The sequence below is a fragment of the Crocuta crocuta genome, unplaced genomic scaffold (genome assembly GCF_008692635.1).
Source record: "Crocuta crocuta isolate KB4526 unplaced genomic scaffold, BGI_CrCroc_1.0 scaffold189, whole genome shotgun sequence".
In the NCBI taxonomy this organism is placed as follows: Eukaryota; Metazoa; Chordata; class Mammalia; order Carnivora; family Hyaenidae; genus Crocuta; species Crocuta crocuta.
Genome location: NW_027551564.1, coordinates 2,418,017 through 2,435,164, shown reverse-complemented (window position 1 = coordinate 2,435,164; position 17,148 = coordinate 2,418,017). Strand labels below are relative to the sequence as shown.

At 36.8% G+C, this 17,148-nt stretch overlaps 1 protein-coding gene and 1 long non-coding RNA gene across 3 annotated transcripts in view; one reads left to right on the top strand and one right to left on the bottom strand.

Annotated features, from left to right (window-relative positions):
• LOC144219961 (uncharacterized) overlaps nt 1-17,148 on the bottom strand; it is a 73,361-nt gene that overhangs the window by 19,872 nt on the left and 36,341 nt on the right. The gene's annotated exons all lie outside the window — the stretch shown is intronic.
• The window catches only part of NDFIP2 (Nedd4 family interacting protein 2), a 66,046-nt gene that overhangs the window by 36,600 nt on the left and 12,298 nt on the right, over nt 1-17,148 (top strand). Inside the window, exons 3-5 of the mRNA XM_077750075.1 lie at nt 677-810; nt 6,497-6,590; nt 15,376-15,500. Coding sequence (XP_077606201.1) covers nt 677-810; nt 6,497-6,590; nt 15,376-15,500 — 353 coding nt within the window. The remainder of the gene's footprint in view (nt 1-676; nt 811-6,496; nt 6,591-15,375; nt 15,501-17,148) is intronic.

Here is a 17,148-nt window from a genome sequence, read left to right as displayed (position 1 = left end):
GAGTAAAAAAGCTAAAAATTCACCAATCTTTTTTAGCAAAGAGAAATACTGAGCTTGCTGAAGAGATTTGGACAGTTGCTAAAACTGACAAGAAAAAAAATGACCCTCACATTATGAGAGCAAATATTGGTAATTAGGAAATCCCTGGGTTCTGCCACTGGTTGTGTAATACTGGGCAAATTTCTTAACTTTTCTGAACTTGAGTGTTGTTGCTAAGATTAATGTCTATAGAAGTGGCATATTAAATTATTTCCTATATTATTCCTGATACTTCCGGATATTATTCCTAAAACTTCTACTTTTAGACTATGAGATGATGAGCAGGTAAATTAAATTTTTTGAGCATAGCAGTAGGCAGAACGGATGCTCATATGTGGTGAGTTTCTCACCTCCCTTCTCTTATCCAGATTTTCAGAATTTCATTCATGATATTTTTGTTTTCTGTATCAGCTTTTAGATGACATTTATCAGGCTTTTCCCTTTATAGTAGATATGAGACTAAACTAATATATATGATAGTATTAGTAACATATATTACGTAGCTTATAAAATAAGACCTCAAGTAGCAGTAATAGTCTTTAGTAGCCTATTGTAAATTATTAAATTGTTTTTGACTATAAAAATTTTATTAAATAGTTTGTTTTAATGGTTGTCCTTTTTTAATCCCTTTCTTCAGATTCAGAAGTTTACAGTGAGTTTTATCCCGTGCCACCTCCCTACAGTGTTGCTACCTCCCTTCCTACATACGATGAAGCCGAGAAGGCGAAGGCTGCCGCCATGGCGGCTGCAGCAGCAGAAACAGCTCAGAGAGTAAGGCAATCTGATTGCTTCCTTTTGAGAATGTCGTGTTGTTATTCTGAGTACATTCTATCAAAAATAGTTCTCTAACAGTGTTTGTGCGTGTAGATTCTTTTTTAGTATTTTCTCTACTACCACTTAATGTGTGTTGTCATTTTTTTGGTGAAATTGGCATTCTCCTAGTTAAATCCACCTTCTCCACCATTTCTGTTTCTGTTTCTATTTATTTCTATTGATCTTCCTCCTATACTCCATCTTAGTTTGTGGACATCCTACCCCTTGTCTTTACCAATATGTTGCCTAAATCTTGATTTCTCTCCTCTCATGTGCTGACTTTTACCCCCGTATCCTCTGACTTCTCACTTTAGTTACCCCATCCCATTGACCTCTTCACTGTTGATGCCCTTATTTCCCTCTTTATATAGTTTAGATTTTGTGGTCCATAACTACAAATCACAAAGCATCTTTTTTTCCTACTCATTTGTGTATATTAGCATAGCCAGATAGTGACTCCGAATGAACTCAGTGTAGATTAAAAAACACAGAGAAATAAGTTACAAGGCCTTCACATTATGTTTGTCAATTAACTTTTTTATATTTTTTGGCACTTTAACACGTCTCACACTAGAATTTTAGAATGATGGTCAAGGATTCCACCTGCCCTTTCTCCCCTTCCTGTCTCAGTAAGAGAGTCAGTGATACATATGAATGTTACTTCTTGTTGTGGTAAAGGAGGGGCTGTCTCAGTAGTGGACAGTCAACAAGATGCATGTGTGCAATTCTGCAGTCCAGCAAAAAGTGGAAGTTATTTCATTTCAGCATGGCTGCAGGCTGGAGTTTGTTGCCCTTTTTTCTTGCTTCAGACATTAGAGATGGGTATTATTTCAGTGTCCTAGATTCATCCCATTTTTTTTCAGGAAAAGACACCCAAACTTACATTTACACAGAAAGCTAGAATGAGGTGAGGGACGGAGGGAGAGAAAGGAGTTTCTGTGTACAGCATTGTCCTGCTGCCATCAGGCCAGAGCCCGGGGAGCAGAGTATTTGATGTGGGAGTGTTTTTTTTCCTGGATGGGTTTCTTTCACCAGTACAGCACTTTCCATGCCTGCTCCTGCTCCCGTACTCCAACACAGAGACTCAAATGTCAACATAAATAGCTTTGGGCACATAAGTAAAGACAGTAAGCCTCAAATTTATTATTTATGCCTTTTCCTTCTGAGGGGGAAAGCAAGTCTTTGTTAAGACAGTGGCATAAATATAGCTGTCAGTAAGGGTTTTTGATACTTGGAGGAGGGAATCATAGAGAAGGAGCATAGATGTGTAGAGTGTGGGGTTTCTATCAAAATCAGCTCCAGGTTGCTTAGCACATACATGGCTGTCCATGCATTGTGCACATGCAGGCACTCTCCTTAAACCAGGACTCTAACTTCTTTTCTCAAGGAGTGTCTCCCTAGAGACCTTGGAAATGGCAAAGGTCCTTAAAAGGATGTTAAACAACTTGGGACCTCTGCTGCCCTAACTTGCACACAATAAGAACTCTCAAAAGAGAGAGGCAAGCCTTGTCTTGCTCTCTGTGGGGAAAGCAGAAACGTGATCTAACTTTTTGGAGAGAAAACTCTGAAGTGTTACTGTTCCAGCCTTTTCCTGTCATAATTTCAGTACTGGTTTAGAAAGTACTGTGATCCCAGACTGAACTGGAACATGTCCATAAGGAAACGTTTTCTGTTTTCATCTGCTTCTGATACCATTGTAACTGTAGCTTGTGAAGATTGTGGAAAATTTCATGGAATGCAAAATATAATTGAACAGAAGAGACTTTACATAGTTTCTTGTATAAAAACTCTTAAAAATTTATCAGTTTCTAACCCAGTGCTCCAGCACCTGCCTCTTTTCTGCCAAGTCGATTGAGTATGTGTTTCTATACCTGATTTGGATAGAGACTGGTCTGATCAGCATTTGAGTATGCATTCAGTTATAAATGAATCTCGCCTGGATGAGTTGAAAGCTTATTTCTTAAATCCATGCTCTTTGGGAGAACATAGGTAGTAGCCAGGAGACCTGGAAACAATACGGTTGTCTACTGTTTCTTGTTTCTAATGTGTAGTATTGCATGTTAATTATGGGATGATTAAATAGATTTATAGAAGTGAACTACTCATTTTCAATATTTTTATGGAAATTATTTGAATTCAGAGAATTCACTTGCAGCTTTTAGAACATGGCTTATTCACCAGGTAGTCTTATCTTATAACCTAATAGTGGGTAGCGTTTGCTTTTTTGTACCTTGTTTTACAGTTTGTCAGTAATGTGTCTTTTGACACACAGACTAGCACTTTATAAATTGTGAGGCACTCCAGGATGAGGACCTTGTGTTTACACCTCACTATTAATCCTTTCTGGCACCTCGCTATTATCTGGCACATATTTGGTATTTAATAAATTATAATTTATTAAGTTGAATGCTTTTTAAAAATTAGCAATGTGAGAAATTAGGAAGAAGAAATACCACACTTGTTCTCTTTATAGCTTTTCATTTTAAAATATATTGGTGTCCTTTACCAGTTTTGGGATTTATAAATCTTTGTTTCATGTAATAGAAATTATTAGAGAGCCTCTTCTATTTTTTAAGCATTTTATATAAATGTTTCTGTTTTAATGATTGCGTGAAATTCCATGGAATCAGTTATACTACTGTAATTTAGTACTCAATCTTCTGGTAGACAGATTATTTTGAAATGTGTGTTGATGTGTCGTGTTTTCCATTGTTAATGTTGTAAAAGATATCTTTGCACATATGTTTTCTGTCTTTTTAAAAATGATGTGTGATAATCTCTGGACTGATATTTAGAAAGAATATGAAATGTTTATATTCTTGCTATCATCTGACTGGTTTGGGGGGGCTTACACTGGGCTTTAATGTTTATTTCTTGAATTAACTTGAAATTATACAAAATTTTATTATTGTGTACTTAGTCATTGCCAGTCACTGGATTTTCTATGATACATGATGGCAGAATACGTTAGGGATTTTTTGGCCCAAATGATGAGCAATATGGTTTTCGAAGTCTTTTTCTTTTGGCAGTGTATGTAGTGAGACTGCTGTGAACATATGAGCAGTTTCTTGACCAGCCTCCTGAGCCTCAGTTCCCACTGGGAATACAAAGAGGGCCACGTAATGTTTCCACACACAGTGTGGAACCTTGAGTTTAGTGAACCCAGTATTTTCTAACGGTCACTAAACATGCCCACATCTCTGCCTTGGGGAATGACACGATTGCTCTCTTCCAGAGCCGTCTGCAGTATAAACATCCTTGAAAAGATAGTACAGAAGGGCCACCATTGCCTCTACCTGGAAGACGTATAGAAACATGAAGGACTCATGGAGAATTATCTCCTGACAAGAGTCCACTGTTGATGGGCGTTTAGATCGTATCTAATCTTTTGCTCTTATTAACATTACTGCAGCAAATTACCTTTAATACCTCATTTCTTATAATTGGGAATATAATAAGTAAATTTGTACAGTACATTTCAAGAATTGCTTAGTCAAAGGGTGTGTGGGCACATTTTTTTCTTTTTTAAAAGTTTTTATTTCAGTTCCAGTTAACATACAGTATAGTATTAGTTTCAGGTGTACAGTTTAGTGATTCAACACTTCCATAAAACACCTGGTGCTCATCACAGGTGCCCTCCTTGATCCCCATCACCTTTTTGACCCATCCCCTGCCTCTTTGGTAACCATCAGTTCTCTGTAGTTAAGTTCTCTGTTTCTTGGTTTCTCTCTCTCTTTTTCCCTATGATCTTTTGCTTTGTTTCTTAAATTTCACATATGAGTGAAATCATGTGATATTTGTCTTTTCTGACTTATTTTGCTTAGCAAAATACTCTTTAGCTCCACATCACATCCACATTGCTGCAAAGGGCAAGGTTTCGTTCTATTTTATGGCCAAGTACTATTTCATTGTATGTATGTACCACGTCTTCTTTATCCATTCGTCAATCAGTGGACACTTTGGCTGTTTTCATAGTTTGGCTTTTCTAGATAATGCTAGTATAAACATTGAGGTGCAGGTCTCCCTTTGAATTAGTATATTTGTATTCTTTGGGTAAATACCTAGTAGTGCAGTTGCTGGATCGTAGAGTTATTTCTGTTTTTAACTTTTTGAGGAACCTTCATCCATACTGTTTTCCAGAGTGGCTGCACCAGTTTACATTCCCACCAATACTGCAGGAGGCTTTTGTTTTCTCCATATTCTCTCCAACACCTGTTGTTTCTTGTGTTGTTGACTTTAGCCATTCTGACAGGTGTAAGGTGGTATCTCATTGTAGTTTTCATTTGCATTTCCCTGATGATGACGTATGTTGAGTTATTTTCATGTGTCTTTTGGCTATCTAGGTGTCTTTGAAATAATATCTATTTGTGTTTTCTGCCCATCTTTTAATAGGATTATTCATTTTTGGGGTGTTGAGTTTTATAAGTTCTTTATACATTTTGGACCTAACCCTTTATTAGATATGTCACTTGCAAGTATCTTCCCCATTCCGTAGTTTGCCTTTTAGTTTTGTTGTTTCCTTCACTGTGCAGAAGCTATTTATTTTTGTTTATTTTTGAGAGAGAGAGCATGAGCAGGGGAGACGCAGAGAGAGGGAGACACAATCTGAAGCAGGCTCCAGGCTCTGAACGGTTAGCACAAAGCCTGATGTGGGGCTTGGACTTACGAGCCATGAGATCATGACCTGAGCTGAAGTGGGACCCTTAACTGACTGAGCCACCCAGGCACCCCTATTTACTTATTTAAAAAACTTTTTTTAAATACTTGTTTTTGAGAGAGAGACAGAACATGAATGGGCCAAGGGCAGAGAAAGGGAGACACAGAATCCTAAACAAGCTCCAGGTTCTCAGCTGTCAGCACAGAGCCCTACCTGGGGCTCAGACTCCTGAACTGAGAGATCCTGACCTGAGCTAATGTCGAATGCTTAACTGAGCCACCCAGGCAGCCCAGAAGCTTTTTATTTTGATCAAGTCCCAATAGTTTTCTGGGCCTCAGGAGAAACACATCTAGTAAGAAGTTGCTACAGCTAATACTGCCTGGATTTTCCTCTAGGATTTTAATGATTGCAGGTCTCATATTTTAGTTTTTCATCCATTTTCAATTATTTTTGTGTATGGTATAAGAAACTAGTCCAGTTTCATTCTTCTGCATGTTGCTGTCCATTTTTCCCAACAGCATTTGTTAAAGAGACTGTTTTTTTTCCCACTGGATATTCTTTAATGTTTCGTCAAAGATTAATTGACCATATAGTTGTGGGTTGTACATTTTTATTTTTGATAAATATTGCCAAACTGCCAGCTATAGAGGTGATATAATTTAGACTCCACCAATTATCATGAAATTCCTCTTTCCCATTAGATGCAAATGCAGCGTCAGTCACATCTTTCTTGTTATCATTTTCATTAATCCACTGTTCAGTTTTTATCTTTTTTGTTTAACCCTTTTCAAGGGTGCCCATGAAAAATTAATTGTTGCTAATCTGTTTGAATACTTACTGTGTGCCAGATATTGTACTCGTTGTAACATTTTGTCTGTTCAACAAACTGAGGACATTTGATTTTATTTAAATTTTTATCTTTATACTTAAGATAATAAAGTTGTAGCTAGTTTTTAGTGAGCTGTTCTAATGTTACATGTTTTCCAGATTCAGGAGGAAGAGTGTCAACCAAGAGATGACTGTAGTGATGCAGACCAGCTCAGAGTGGGTAATGATGGGATTTTCATGCTGGCGTTTTTCAGTAAGTGATTTTTCATTTCCAGATTGTTTTTTGGGTATACTGGCTGCATGTGTGTTTAAAGTAATTTAGATAGTAAAGAAAGGGAAATACTGTTACTGTGTGTCTAATTAATGTAAAATATAAATTGTTTCTGATATGTGATCATATGAGACAGTACAAATCCTAGAAATTAGTACACACTTACAGCTGTGTATTGCAGTCATTATGCTAGATGTTGACTGCATAGAGTTATATAAGCATATTTAATCCAAATGTTTTTGCATGAGAAATGTCACAAGTTCATGCCGTGATGTAGAACCATGCAGAATGAAGCTATAACTTCTGCTTTTGGGGCAGAGGACTTCCATTTGAGTGTCTTTAAAAAGCAAGAAAGAAGGGTTGGGAAAGGAAATATTCGAGGCAACTGGAATAATGTCATTCGAGATACAAAAGAATGCAGGTTTGTCGTCTTTGTGGGCAATGGTAAGTAATTAGAAGACCAAAAACCTAAGTAAGAGTTTTTAATATACTGCAGAATTCTTAGTTTAATATCTGAACTTATAAAGTATACTTTGTACTTTGAGGGAAGACTGTGTTATAGTCTTATTACTTCAGTTCCTAATACAGGGATTGGCATAAGTATACAAAGTACAAATATTATGACACTTGAATTGTTTAATTGCTAAAATTAAGTTTGGAAATCCTATATTCATGTAAGTAAATTTCTTAGACTGTGAATATGGTGAACTTCTACTCTCAACCTGGTTAAATGACCAAGCTTTCATAGAATGCTTATTTAATTCCTTTTAACCAACTGAGCCACCTAGGTGCCCCCTTATTTAATTCCTTTTAAATATAAAGTTTATTTTGATAAAAAAAAAAACAAAACTGAGGAATAGTTTACTTATTTAAAGTATCATATTCAAATTTAAAAATGGAAAATACTTCTTGAGCTGAGTTACTTTTGAGTCTGGGAAATCATGAATCCTCCATTTTGAAATGATTTCTTGCTTCCTTTCTTTCATTTCACCTGCTGAAGAATAGAAGTAGATAACCACTCAGAGCAGAAATGGGTAGGTGAGTGGGAAGGTAGTTACATTTTCTCTTCAAATTTCATAACTTATGTTATGCTTGGCAACCAGCTAATGTATATGCAGTGGTTTTAGTTAAAATTTATAGTTAGATACAATGTTAGGTACAACAGAGAGACACTTTGGCTACAAATAACTACTGTCTTGTACTTAGTCTAGTAAACTTTGGCTTTTTTCTTAGTTTTAGTTTAACTGGTAAACCTTTATTATTAAGTCTCTCCACATATTTTGCTAAGGGTAGGGTAAATATTAATTTCTTTAATGGTTAAAACTGTAAAAAATCTTAATTGGAAAAGAGAATTTAAATTAGTTGTACTATTTGTAGTATAAATACCAGTTTCTTAGGAATAAAAACATGATTTAATACCATCTAATTATTTGACTCAGAGCTTAGTGATTATTTCTCTATTTCTAGGTTTCACTTAACCCTACTATCTTCTTTTTAACCTTTATTTTTCTTTTAGATTTGAAAACATTTTGTTGACATAACAGCGTTGTGTTTGGTAACCTAGACACGTGGTTGACCTTATTTGGCCTGTGATGGTATATTAATTAGTATAAATATATTTAATATATTTAGTGTAAATCACCTGCTTTTACTACATGTTTACTAAGTAATGTCTTTACACCTTATTTTTTTATGCATCCTCTTCTGCAAGTACTGCTCCAATATTGAAAGAGTAAAATTGTATATTATTTTCAGACTTCATTTCCTAATACATTTTTTTCTGGTAGGCTGTAGGCCAGTGTTTGAACTTACTTGCTTTGGTAAGCATAGATTTATTTGTAATCACTACCATCTAGTGGCTGTTCTTCAGATTGCAATTTGGTATACTTTTCATGCTTCCTCAGCTGTTTAATAGTAGTAGCTGTTGTCTAGTAACTGTTCTATTCCTATTTCTATGGTTCAGAAACCGTAGATTTAACAATTTTTTAAGTTTTTAAGTTTAATTTCAGTATAGTAAACATACATAGTGTTACATTGGTTTCAGGTGTACAGTATAGTGATTCAGTAGTTCTGTACATTCTCAGTACTCATCCTAAGTACCCTCTTTAATCCCCATCATCTATTTCACCCATTCTTCCCACCCCGGTCTGGTAACCATCAGCTTGTTCTCTATAGTTAAGAGTCTGTTTCTTGCTTTGTTTCTCTCTCTTTTTCCTTTGCTTATTTGTTTCTTAAATTCCACATGAGTGATATTATATGGTATTTGTCTTTTTGTGACTTTTTTTTACCTAGCATTATACTCTGTAGCTCCATCCATGTTGTTGCAAATGGCAAGGTTTCATTTTTTTAAAAACATTTATCTGTTTTTGAGAAACAGAGTGCAAGCAGGGAAGGGCAGAGAGTAAAGGAGACACAGAATCCAAAGCATGCTTCAAGTTCTGAGCTGTTGGCACAGAGCCCATTGCGGGGCTCAAACCCACGAGCCGTGAGATCATGACCTGAGCTGAAGTTGGACATTTAACCAACTGAGCCACCCAGGCGCCCCGAGATTTCATTTTTTTTTTTTTTTTGTTACTCTGTGTGTGTGTGTGTGTGTACATACACATCTTTTTTATCCATTCATCTATCAATAGACACATGGGCTGTTTTCATAATGTAAATTATTGCTATTGTAAATAATGCTGAAATAAGCATAGGGGTGCATATGTCCTTTTGAATTAGTGTTCTTTTCTTAAATTAAAAAAAATTTAATGTTTTATTTATTTCTGAGAGAGAGAGAGACAGACAGACAGACAGTGTGAGCAGGGGAGAGTCAGAGAGAGAGGGAAACACAGAATCTGAAGCAGGCTCCAGGCTTGAAGCTAGCTGCCAGCACAGAGCCCGATGCAGGGCTTGAACCCACAATGTGTGAGATCATGACCTCAGGCGAAGTCGGACGCCCAACCAACTCGGCCACCCAGGCGCCCCTTGAATTAATGTTTTTATATTGTTTGGGTACAGACTCAGTAGTGTGATTACTAGATCTTGGATAGTTCTGTTTTTAACTTTCCAAGGAATTTCCATATAGTTTTCCACCGTGGCTGCACCGTTTGCATTCCTACCAGTAGTGTGTGATCGTTCCTTTTTCTCCACATCCTCACCGACGCTTATTGGTTGTCAGAATAGATTTTCTTTAATATGGTTTATAGCTTAAGCATTTCAAGTAATATAAGTTGTCTGAATAAAAATTAGTGAATATCAATAAGAATGTTTCAGTTAAAACTTTTTAGTGGCTTAATTCTTGCCTTCTCTGTTTCAACATACATTTTTCAGTCTCTTAAAAGTTTACACATAAATTTGGTAAAATAATTGCATGTTCATGTTCAGAAAATGTAAGGAAAGAAATATATGCATCCCTTGAAAACTTTTGCTTTTCATAATCCCTTGAAGTATCACAGCAAAATGTCTCATACTCATACATGCTTAACTTGCTTGTTTAACAGACTTCTTAAGAGAATGGAATGGAAGTCAGTTATTTGTTAGTTAAAAGCTAGAAATTAAGTTTTAATTCATTTGATAATTGATAGTCTGGAAATGACCTTAAACTCTAATGCTTAAGAATGTAATGGACTCTGTTTAGAAAACTTTGCTTCTAAGATTTATTCTTACCTTTTGTACTTACTGTAATGATCTGTGGTGTGAACGTTTTGTAACTTTATTAAGTGAGAGCTTGTTACAACATGGAAAGAGCTTTGACAACAGAAAAAATCAGGTTTGAGTCTTATTTATATCAATTGTTCTAACTTTAAGTTTTAAGTTGTTTTGGGTATAAGTTTCTTCATAATGGGCTGTTAATAGCTGCCTTTCCAGATTTTCGTGAGGTTTAGAGGTGATACGATTAAAGCATTCACCCAGTTGCTGTACAAATACCGTAGATACGATGTGCCATTCTCAGTGGGTCATATCAGGAGGCAGTGATCTAGTTACATTTAGTACTGGTGATGTCAGTTCTCATCAGCTGAAGGTGGTGTCTGCCAGCTTTCTTTACTATAAAGTTTTCCCCTTGTAATTAATAAGCATCTTTTTGGCTTTTGAAAATTTAAAAGTAAACTCTTATGAATGGGTAACTGTAGTGTACAATATTGCTTTCTAGGCTGTCCTGCTACCCTCTTTCTGTAGATGGGAGGTACATGCAAGAAAGAGATCACGGGAGATAAGATGTGAAAGACTTGGGTGCTTATATCCTACCTATACCTCTTACTTGCTTTGTGAGTTTATGTGGCACTTTGCTGCTATAGGTATCAATTTGTCCTTCTGTAAAATGGAATTAATTCTGACCTTGCCCTTCTTAAAAGGCTAATGAGAAGATCAAATAAGTTAAAATAAGTGAAATGTTATAAATTATAGAGTCCTGTTAGGTGAAGGTAGCAGTAATGTTCTCCTTCCACATCCTTAATTGAGAATTTACCTTTTACATGATTTAAACTGATTGGCAGCCTTCTTTTAAATGTCACTAACCTGTCTGACTCACTTTCATACAAAGAAGGGCACTGTGAATGTGACTGTGGAAAGTGTAATTGGAGCAACATTTTGCACTCTTTACTAACTTTACTTACATAATTGCCCTGCTTCCTAGCTGCTTGCTCCCCCCAAATCTTAACTTTTTCCTAAGGAATATACGTTATAGAAGCCTGTTGCTTCTTTGGATTCCATGGTGGGCCTTGCTGTGTGGGGACTAGGTGCCCTGTGCCTTTTAAGCTTCTTGTTTTGTCTTAGGTTTCATGGCACAAATGAAGTAAAGCTGAAAGGAAAGTGTTCTTCTCTTTTTTCTTAGATATGTTACATTCACCTGCCTCTACTACATGTTTCTTTTATTGATTTTACGCACTTAAGGTTTAGTGTATGTTTCTTTTTTTTTTTTTTTAACTTTTTATGAGAGACAGAGAGAGACAGAGCATGAGCAGAGGAGGGGCAGAGAGAGAGGGAGACAACAGAATTTGAAGGAGGCTCCAGGCTCTGAGCTGTCAGCACAGAGCCCAACGCAGGGCTCAGAACCATGAACCGTGAGATCATGACCTCAGCCAAAGTCGGGTGCTTAACCGACTGAGCCACCCAGGTGCTCCTGTTTATTTTCTTTTTTGCCAATTCAGACATGTCATAGAGGATTCATAATTGAATGCTTCTGCCGTTTCTGTACTTTTAAGACCTGTTCAGCTTTACTTCATATATTATAGGCCAAGGACCATAAAAAGTGAATCTATTGGGGCCCTGGGTGAGAGTTAAGATTCTGACTTTGGCTCCCGTCATGATCTTGTGGTTTGCGAGTCCAAGCCCCACATAGGGCTTTCTGCTGTGAGCACAGAGCCTGCTACAGATCCTCTGTCCCTGCCTCTCTCTGCCCCTACCCTGCTTGTGTTCTCTCTGTCTCAAAAATAAAATAAACATTAAAAAATTTTAAAAACTGAATGTGTCCACATTCAAGTAGTTCCCAACTTTGTTTCCCAGTGCTTAAATCAGTTACAGATGGATAAAGTTATGTATTAGTGTTTTAGAGCTGCCGTAACAAAATCTGGGTGGCTTAAACAGTGGAAATTTATTTTCTCATGGTTTTGGAAGTCTAAGATCAGAGTGCTGGAAAATTCGGTTTCTGGTGAGGCGTTCTCTTCCTGTCTGTGGACAGCTGTCTTCTTGCTATGTCTCACATGGTCTCTTTTCTACCTGTGGGTGGAAAGAGAGAGCTCTCTGGTGTTCTTCCTCTTACTATAAGGTCACCAGTCCTAATGGATTAGGGCTCTACCCTTATTTCCTTAATTACCTCCATAAACGCCCTATCTCTAAATTCAGTTGCACTGAGGGCTAGGGATTTAAGGAGACATGGTTCAGTCCATAATACATTACATTGCATGAGCACAGCTTATAGGAATCCCTGCTGCTGGCAGAGAGCAGAAAGAAAACATGATGACTCAGTAGGTACTTTTTTGTTTTTTGGATCTTAGTTCTGGTGTGGGTACAGTGGTATGTATAGTAGATACTGGTAAATCTGATTTTGAAGAAAACAATGTTTGAATTAATTTTCCCCCAAACTAAACGTACACATGCTCAGAGCAAAAATGAACTTTTGGAATATTTTGCTATTTTGTATTTTCTCCATCAGTGCTTCCTGTGTTTTAACTACATGACATGCTTATAAAATGATAGGCTGGGGCATCACTGGGATATAGTAATACGCACACTGGGATAAAGTAATAAGTTGCTAAGGGCTGCTGGCAGTCTGTCTCGTGCCCCAGACCTCACCCACACACTGAGGAAGAGGAGAGTAACTATCTAGTCTGTCTTAGCACACATATGGCACATAGGTTGAGATCTCTACTGCTATTTATTTATGCAAATTCTTTATTTTAAATAGACAAAGCTGTTGCATGCTTTGTCCATAGATAACACAAATATTAACCAATCAGATGTAGAAGAGCTATGTCTAATAGTATATTCTATGATGATAGAAATATTCTGTATCTCTGTTGTCCAGTATGGCAGCTACAAGCCAGATGTGACCATTGAGCACTTGAAATATGGCTAGTGTGATTGAGGGACTAAATTTTAAATTTCATGTGGTTTTAATTAATTGAAGTTTAAATATCCCCCTGTGTAGAGCAGGGTAGGTCCCTGGAGCAAGTGGAAGAAGCAGTGTGGCTGGTGGCACTGGATAACACAGATGTAGAGGACAGAAAAGTACTGAACAGTATCTGGGTTTACAAAAAAGAAAAGGTGGAGTGTGAACAAGAGTTATTTCTAGTAGTGTCACCTGAATTTTATTTTTTGGGGGGTGGGAGCAGAGATGCAACCTATTCTGTAGAGAGACCATCTTGTATGGGTAGTAATAATGGCTAACATTTCTTTAGCTATCACCATGTGCCAGCTTCTGTACTGTGTTAAACTCTTTAAATTCATTGTCTCATTTAATCCATTTATCAGCGTTGTGAAGTAGTACTACAGGTCAGAGAACTGTGGCTCACCAAAGTCAGCAGTGAGGCCAATGTCATTTATCTAGTGAGTGAGTTCACTGTGACTCAAACACAGGTCTCTTATTTCAAAATTTATTTGCCTGACTATTGTACCATACATATAACACAGCTTACCATAAATGATCAAGAAAGCATTCGGAGAAAGAAGTTCCAGTATGCATTAGGAAAGAAGAAATTACAGGAGTAGGGAAATTGCTTTGAAGAAATAGCTGTTTCATTTAAACTTATCCTAAAATGTTTCCTCTGGGTCTTCAGAATTCTGAAAAAGTCAGTATTTCTGTAAGTAATTTACTTTGTTTACCCTGAGAGTTGGGTGGAGATATTTGAGGTAGGAGGATGGATGGGCACTGAACAGGACCAAAGTTCTGTTCAAATTGATCTGCAGTTTGATTATTGTTACTGTTATTATTTTGATAATGTTACTGTCTTATACACAGGGCACTCTGATTATATCTTAAGGACCTGTGTCAGAATGGTTTCTGCTACAAGTAATAGAAAACCTCATTCAACGATTTTAAATAGTTAGGAGATTATCTCACAAAACAGAAAATCCATGAACAAGCAGATCTCCCCTGCAGCAAGTGTCAGTATTGCAGCTCTGCTTCTGTTGGATTTTCTCCATTCTCTCGCCCATTTGGACTTAGGGGTTCATCCTCAGGCTGATAGCAAGATCCCTGCAGTGGTTCCAGGTATCACATCCAAGCTTGACATCCGGGGGAAAGGAGTACTTAAAAAAAAAATCTATCTCTTTATACCTAGTGGAAATTCATAACCTAGGCAAGAGTGTAATCAATCTCTATCACTCAGCTTCAAGTCATCAATTTAGAGCCACTCTTTTTTTTTTTTTTTTAATGTTTATTTCTGAGAGAGAGAGAGAGACAGCGTGAGCAGGGGAGGGTCAGAGAGAGGGAGCTACAGACTGAAACAGGCTCCAGGCTCTGAGCTAGCTGTCAGCACAGAGCCCGATGCGGGGCTTGAACCCACGAACCGTGAGATCATGCCCTGAGCCGAAGTTGGACGCTTAACCAACTGAGAGCCACCCAGGTGCCCCTTTAGAGCCACTCTTATTTAACTATCTTCCATTCTTCATCTCCTTGATGTGTTTTTAAGAACCGAGGAATGCTTTTCAGAAATCCTATTTAAAAAAAAAAAATTGGCAGGGAGTTTGGCTCCTGTGATTTTTTTTNTTATTTACCCCCAGACTACTCAGGGTTCACCTTTTGGGATTAAGTATGGGGTCCAGCCTTCCCTAAAATAAAGACCCTATAGGTGGTGGATTCTTCAGGAGGGAGATACACAGGTTTTGTTAGGTAGGAGGAAGAGGAAGTGACTAGTATCTTCTCTGGAAATAATTTTATAATTATGTGGCTCATTTTTAATATTACTTTTTAAAAAATCCAGTTTTGTTGGTTGATTGCTTAACCTGGGATTCTTGGGTGGGATTGCATGAGAGCTACCTTGTGAATTGGTTTATTAGCTGGTTTAAAAATGCAGTTTAACCAATTAGTGATAAATTTTAAAGCATTGATTCCTCTTGGCCAAACTGACAAGAAACCAGGCTTACCTCTTTGTTAATGTATGGTAAATAACTGATACATTTGCAAAAGGTAAACTAGAGTCTGTAAAGAAGACTTAATTGGTACAGAGTCAAAACAAAGAGGATTGTAATTTGCATTGTGCAGTAAAGTAGTGTTAATATTATGTCTCTATTGATTTGTTTCCAAAATGTGGTCTTTAAAGGAAATTTTTATTTCTCTTGCTTATAGTGGCATTTATTTTCAACTGGCTTGGATTTTGTTTATCCTTCTGTATCACCAATACCATAGCTGGAAGGTATGGTGCCATATGTGGATTTGGACTTTCATTGATCAAATGGATCCTTATCGTTAGGGTGAGTGTTGTGATAGTGTGTATTACTTTTATCTCTAAAATTAAAGTATATGAAATTCTGTCTATGGTTCATGAATGTTTATTTTGTATATAGGAATTCAATTATTTTGAGACTTATTCTTATCTTTTATACGTATTATTATAGTGATTTCTGTGGGGTGAACATTTTGTAAGTTTATTAAATGAAAGCTTGTTACTACGTGGAAAGAGCTTTGAAAACAGAAAAGGTTGAGTTTGAGTCTTATTTATATCAGTGTTCTAACCTTAAATTTTTAAATTGTTCTGAGCATTAGTTTCTTCATTAATGGGTTGATAACAGCTGCCTTTCAGGATTTGTGTGAGGTTTAGAGGTGATATGATTAAAGCATTTGCCCAGTCACTGCACAAATGTGCTCAGTAAACTATGTCTATGACTATTGTGATCAGTCAAAACATAAAAATTTCTATCGGTTAGTAAAATTATCATGGATTTAGTTATTTTCTCACTCTTTTTGGGAGGAGGGTGAGTAGTATTAAGAACTCAAAGTAAACTGTGGGCTTTGAGGTAACTATCAGAATTCACATTTTTCCCTTAATGTTCCTTCTCAGCCTTTCTTCTCATTTCTCTACTGTTCCTGGGATTCACCCTCTGTCTGTTTCTTACCATATATGAGATGGTGTATAGGGAGATAATGGCAAGTCCTTTCTGTTCTCCCATCATAACAGCTTATTCCACAGTAATTTTCTGTAACCATTCCACCCACAGTAAGTAGTGTTGTTAGCATAGCTTACCCTAGCTCTTTACCTTTGCCTTTTGAAGGCTCCTTTAGGCTCCTTTTTACAAAGCATTTTCCCTAGTTTCTTTAGGATAAGGCCTAGGAGAATGATCAAGAATGCCTTTATTTATTGTTTTAATAAAAGTTTTCTTAAAAGTAACCCACACATTTAAATGCTATTACACAATTGATAAAATGTATAACTTCTACAAATCATAGTCATTTAAACATTGATTTCTTTTTTTTTTTAAATTTATAGTTTATTGTCAAGTTGGTTACCATATAACACCCAGTGCTCATCCAAACAAGTGCCCTCTTCCAGCCCATCACCCCTTCCCCCTCTCTCCTAACCCCATCAACCTTCAGTTTGTTCTCCGTATTTAAAAGCCTCTTATGGTTTGCCTCCCTCCCTTCTTAACTATTTTTTTGCCCTTCCCCTCTCCCATGGTCCTCTGTTAAGTCTCTCCTGTTCCACATATGAGTAAAAACATATGATATCTGTCCTTCTGTGCCTGACTTCACTAAGCATAACACCCTCAAGTTCCATCCACGTTGCTACAAATGGCCAGATTTCATTCTTCCTCATTGCCATGTAGTATTAAACATTGATTTCTAATTGAATGAGTCACATACTCCTAAAATATTCAGTAGAGTCACATACTAAAACATCAGCTTCTCTTAAGTGCTTCAGACACTTAAGTTATGCACCTACATCATCAAATGGATTAAAAACATTAAAACTGGATTTAATGTGTTTCTGCATTATTTTTAAACTTACTACTTCCTAGAGTTTCAGTAATCTTATCAGACCTTGTCTCTGTTCAGACCAGATTAAGGTTTTGGTTATTAATCAGTTGATTCTTGGGTAAGACCTATTGCATGGCTTCTTCTAAG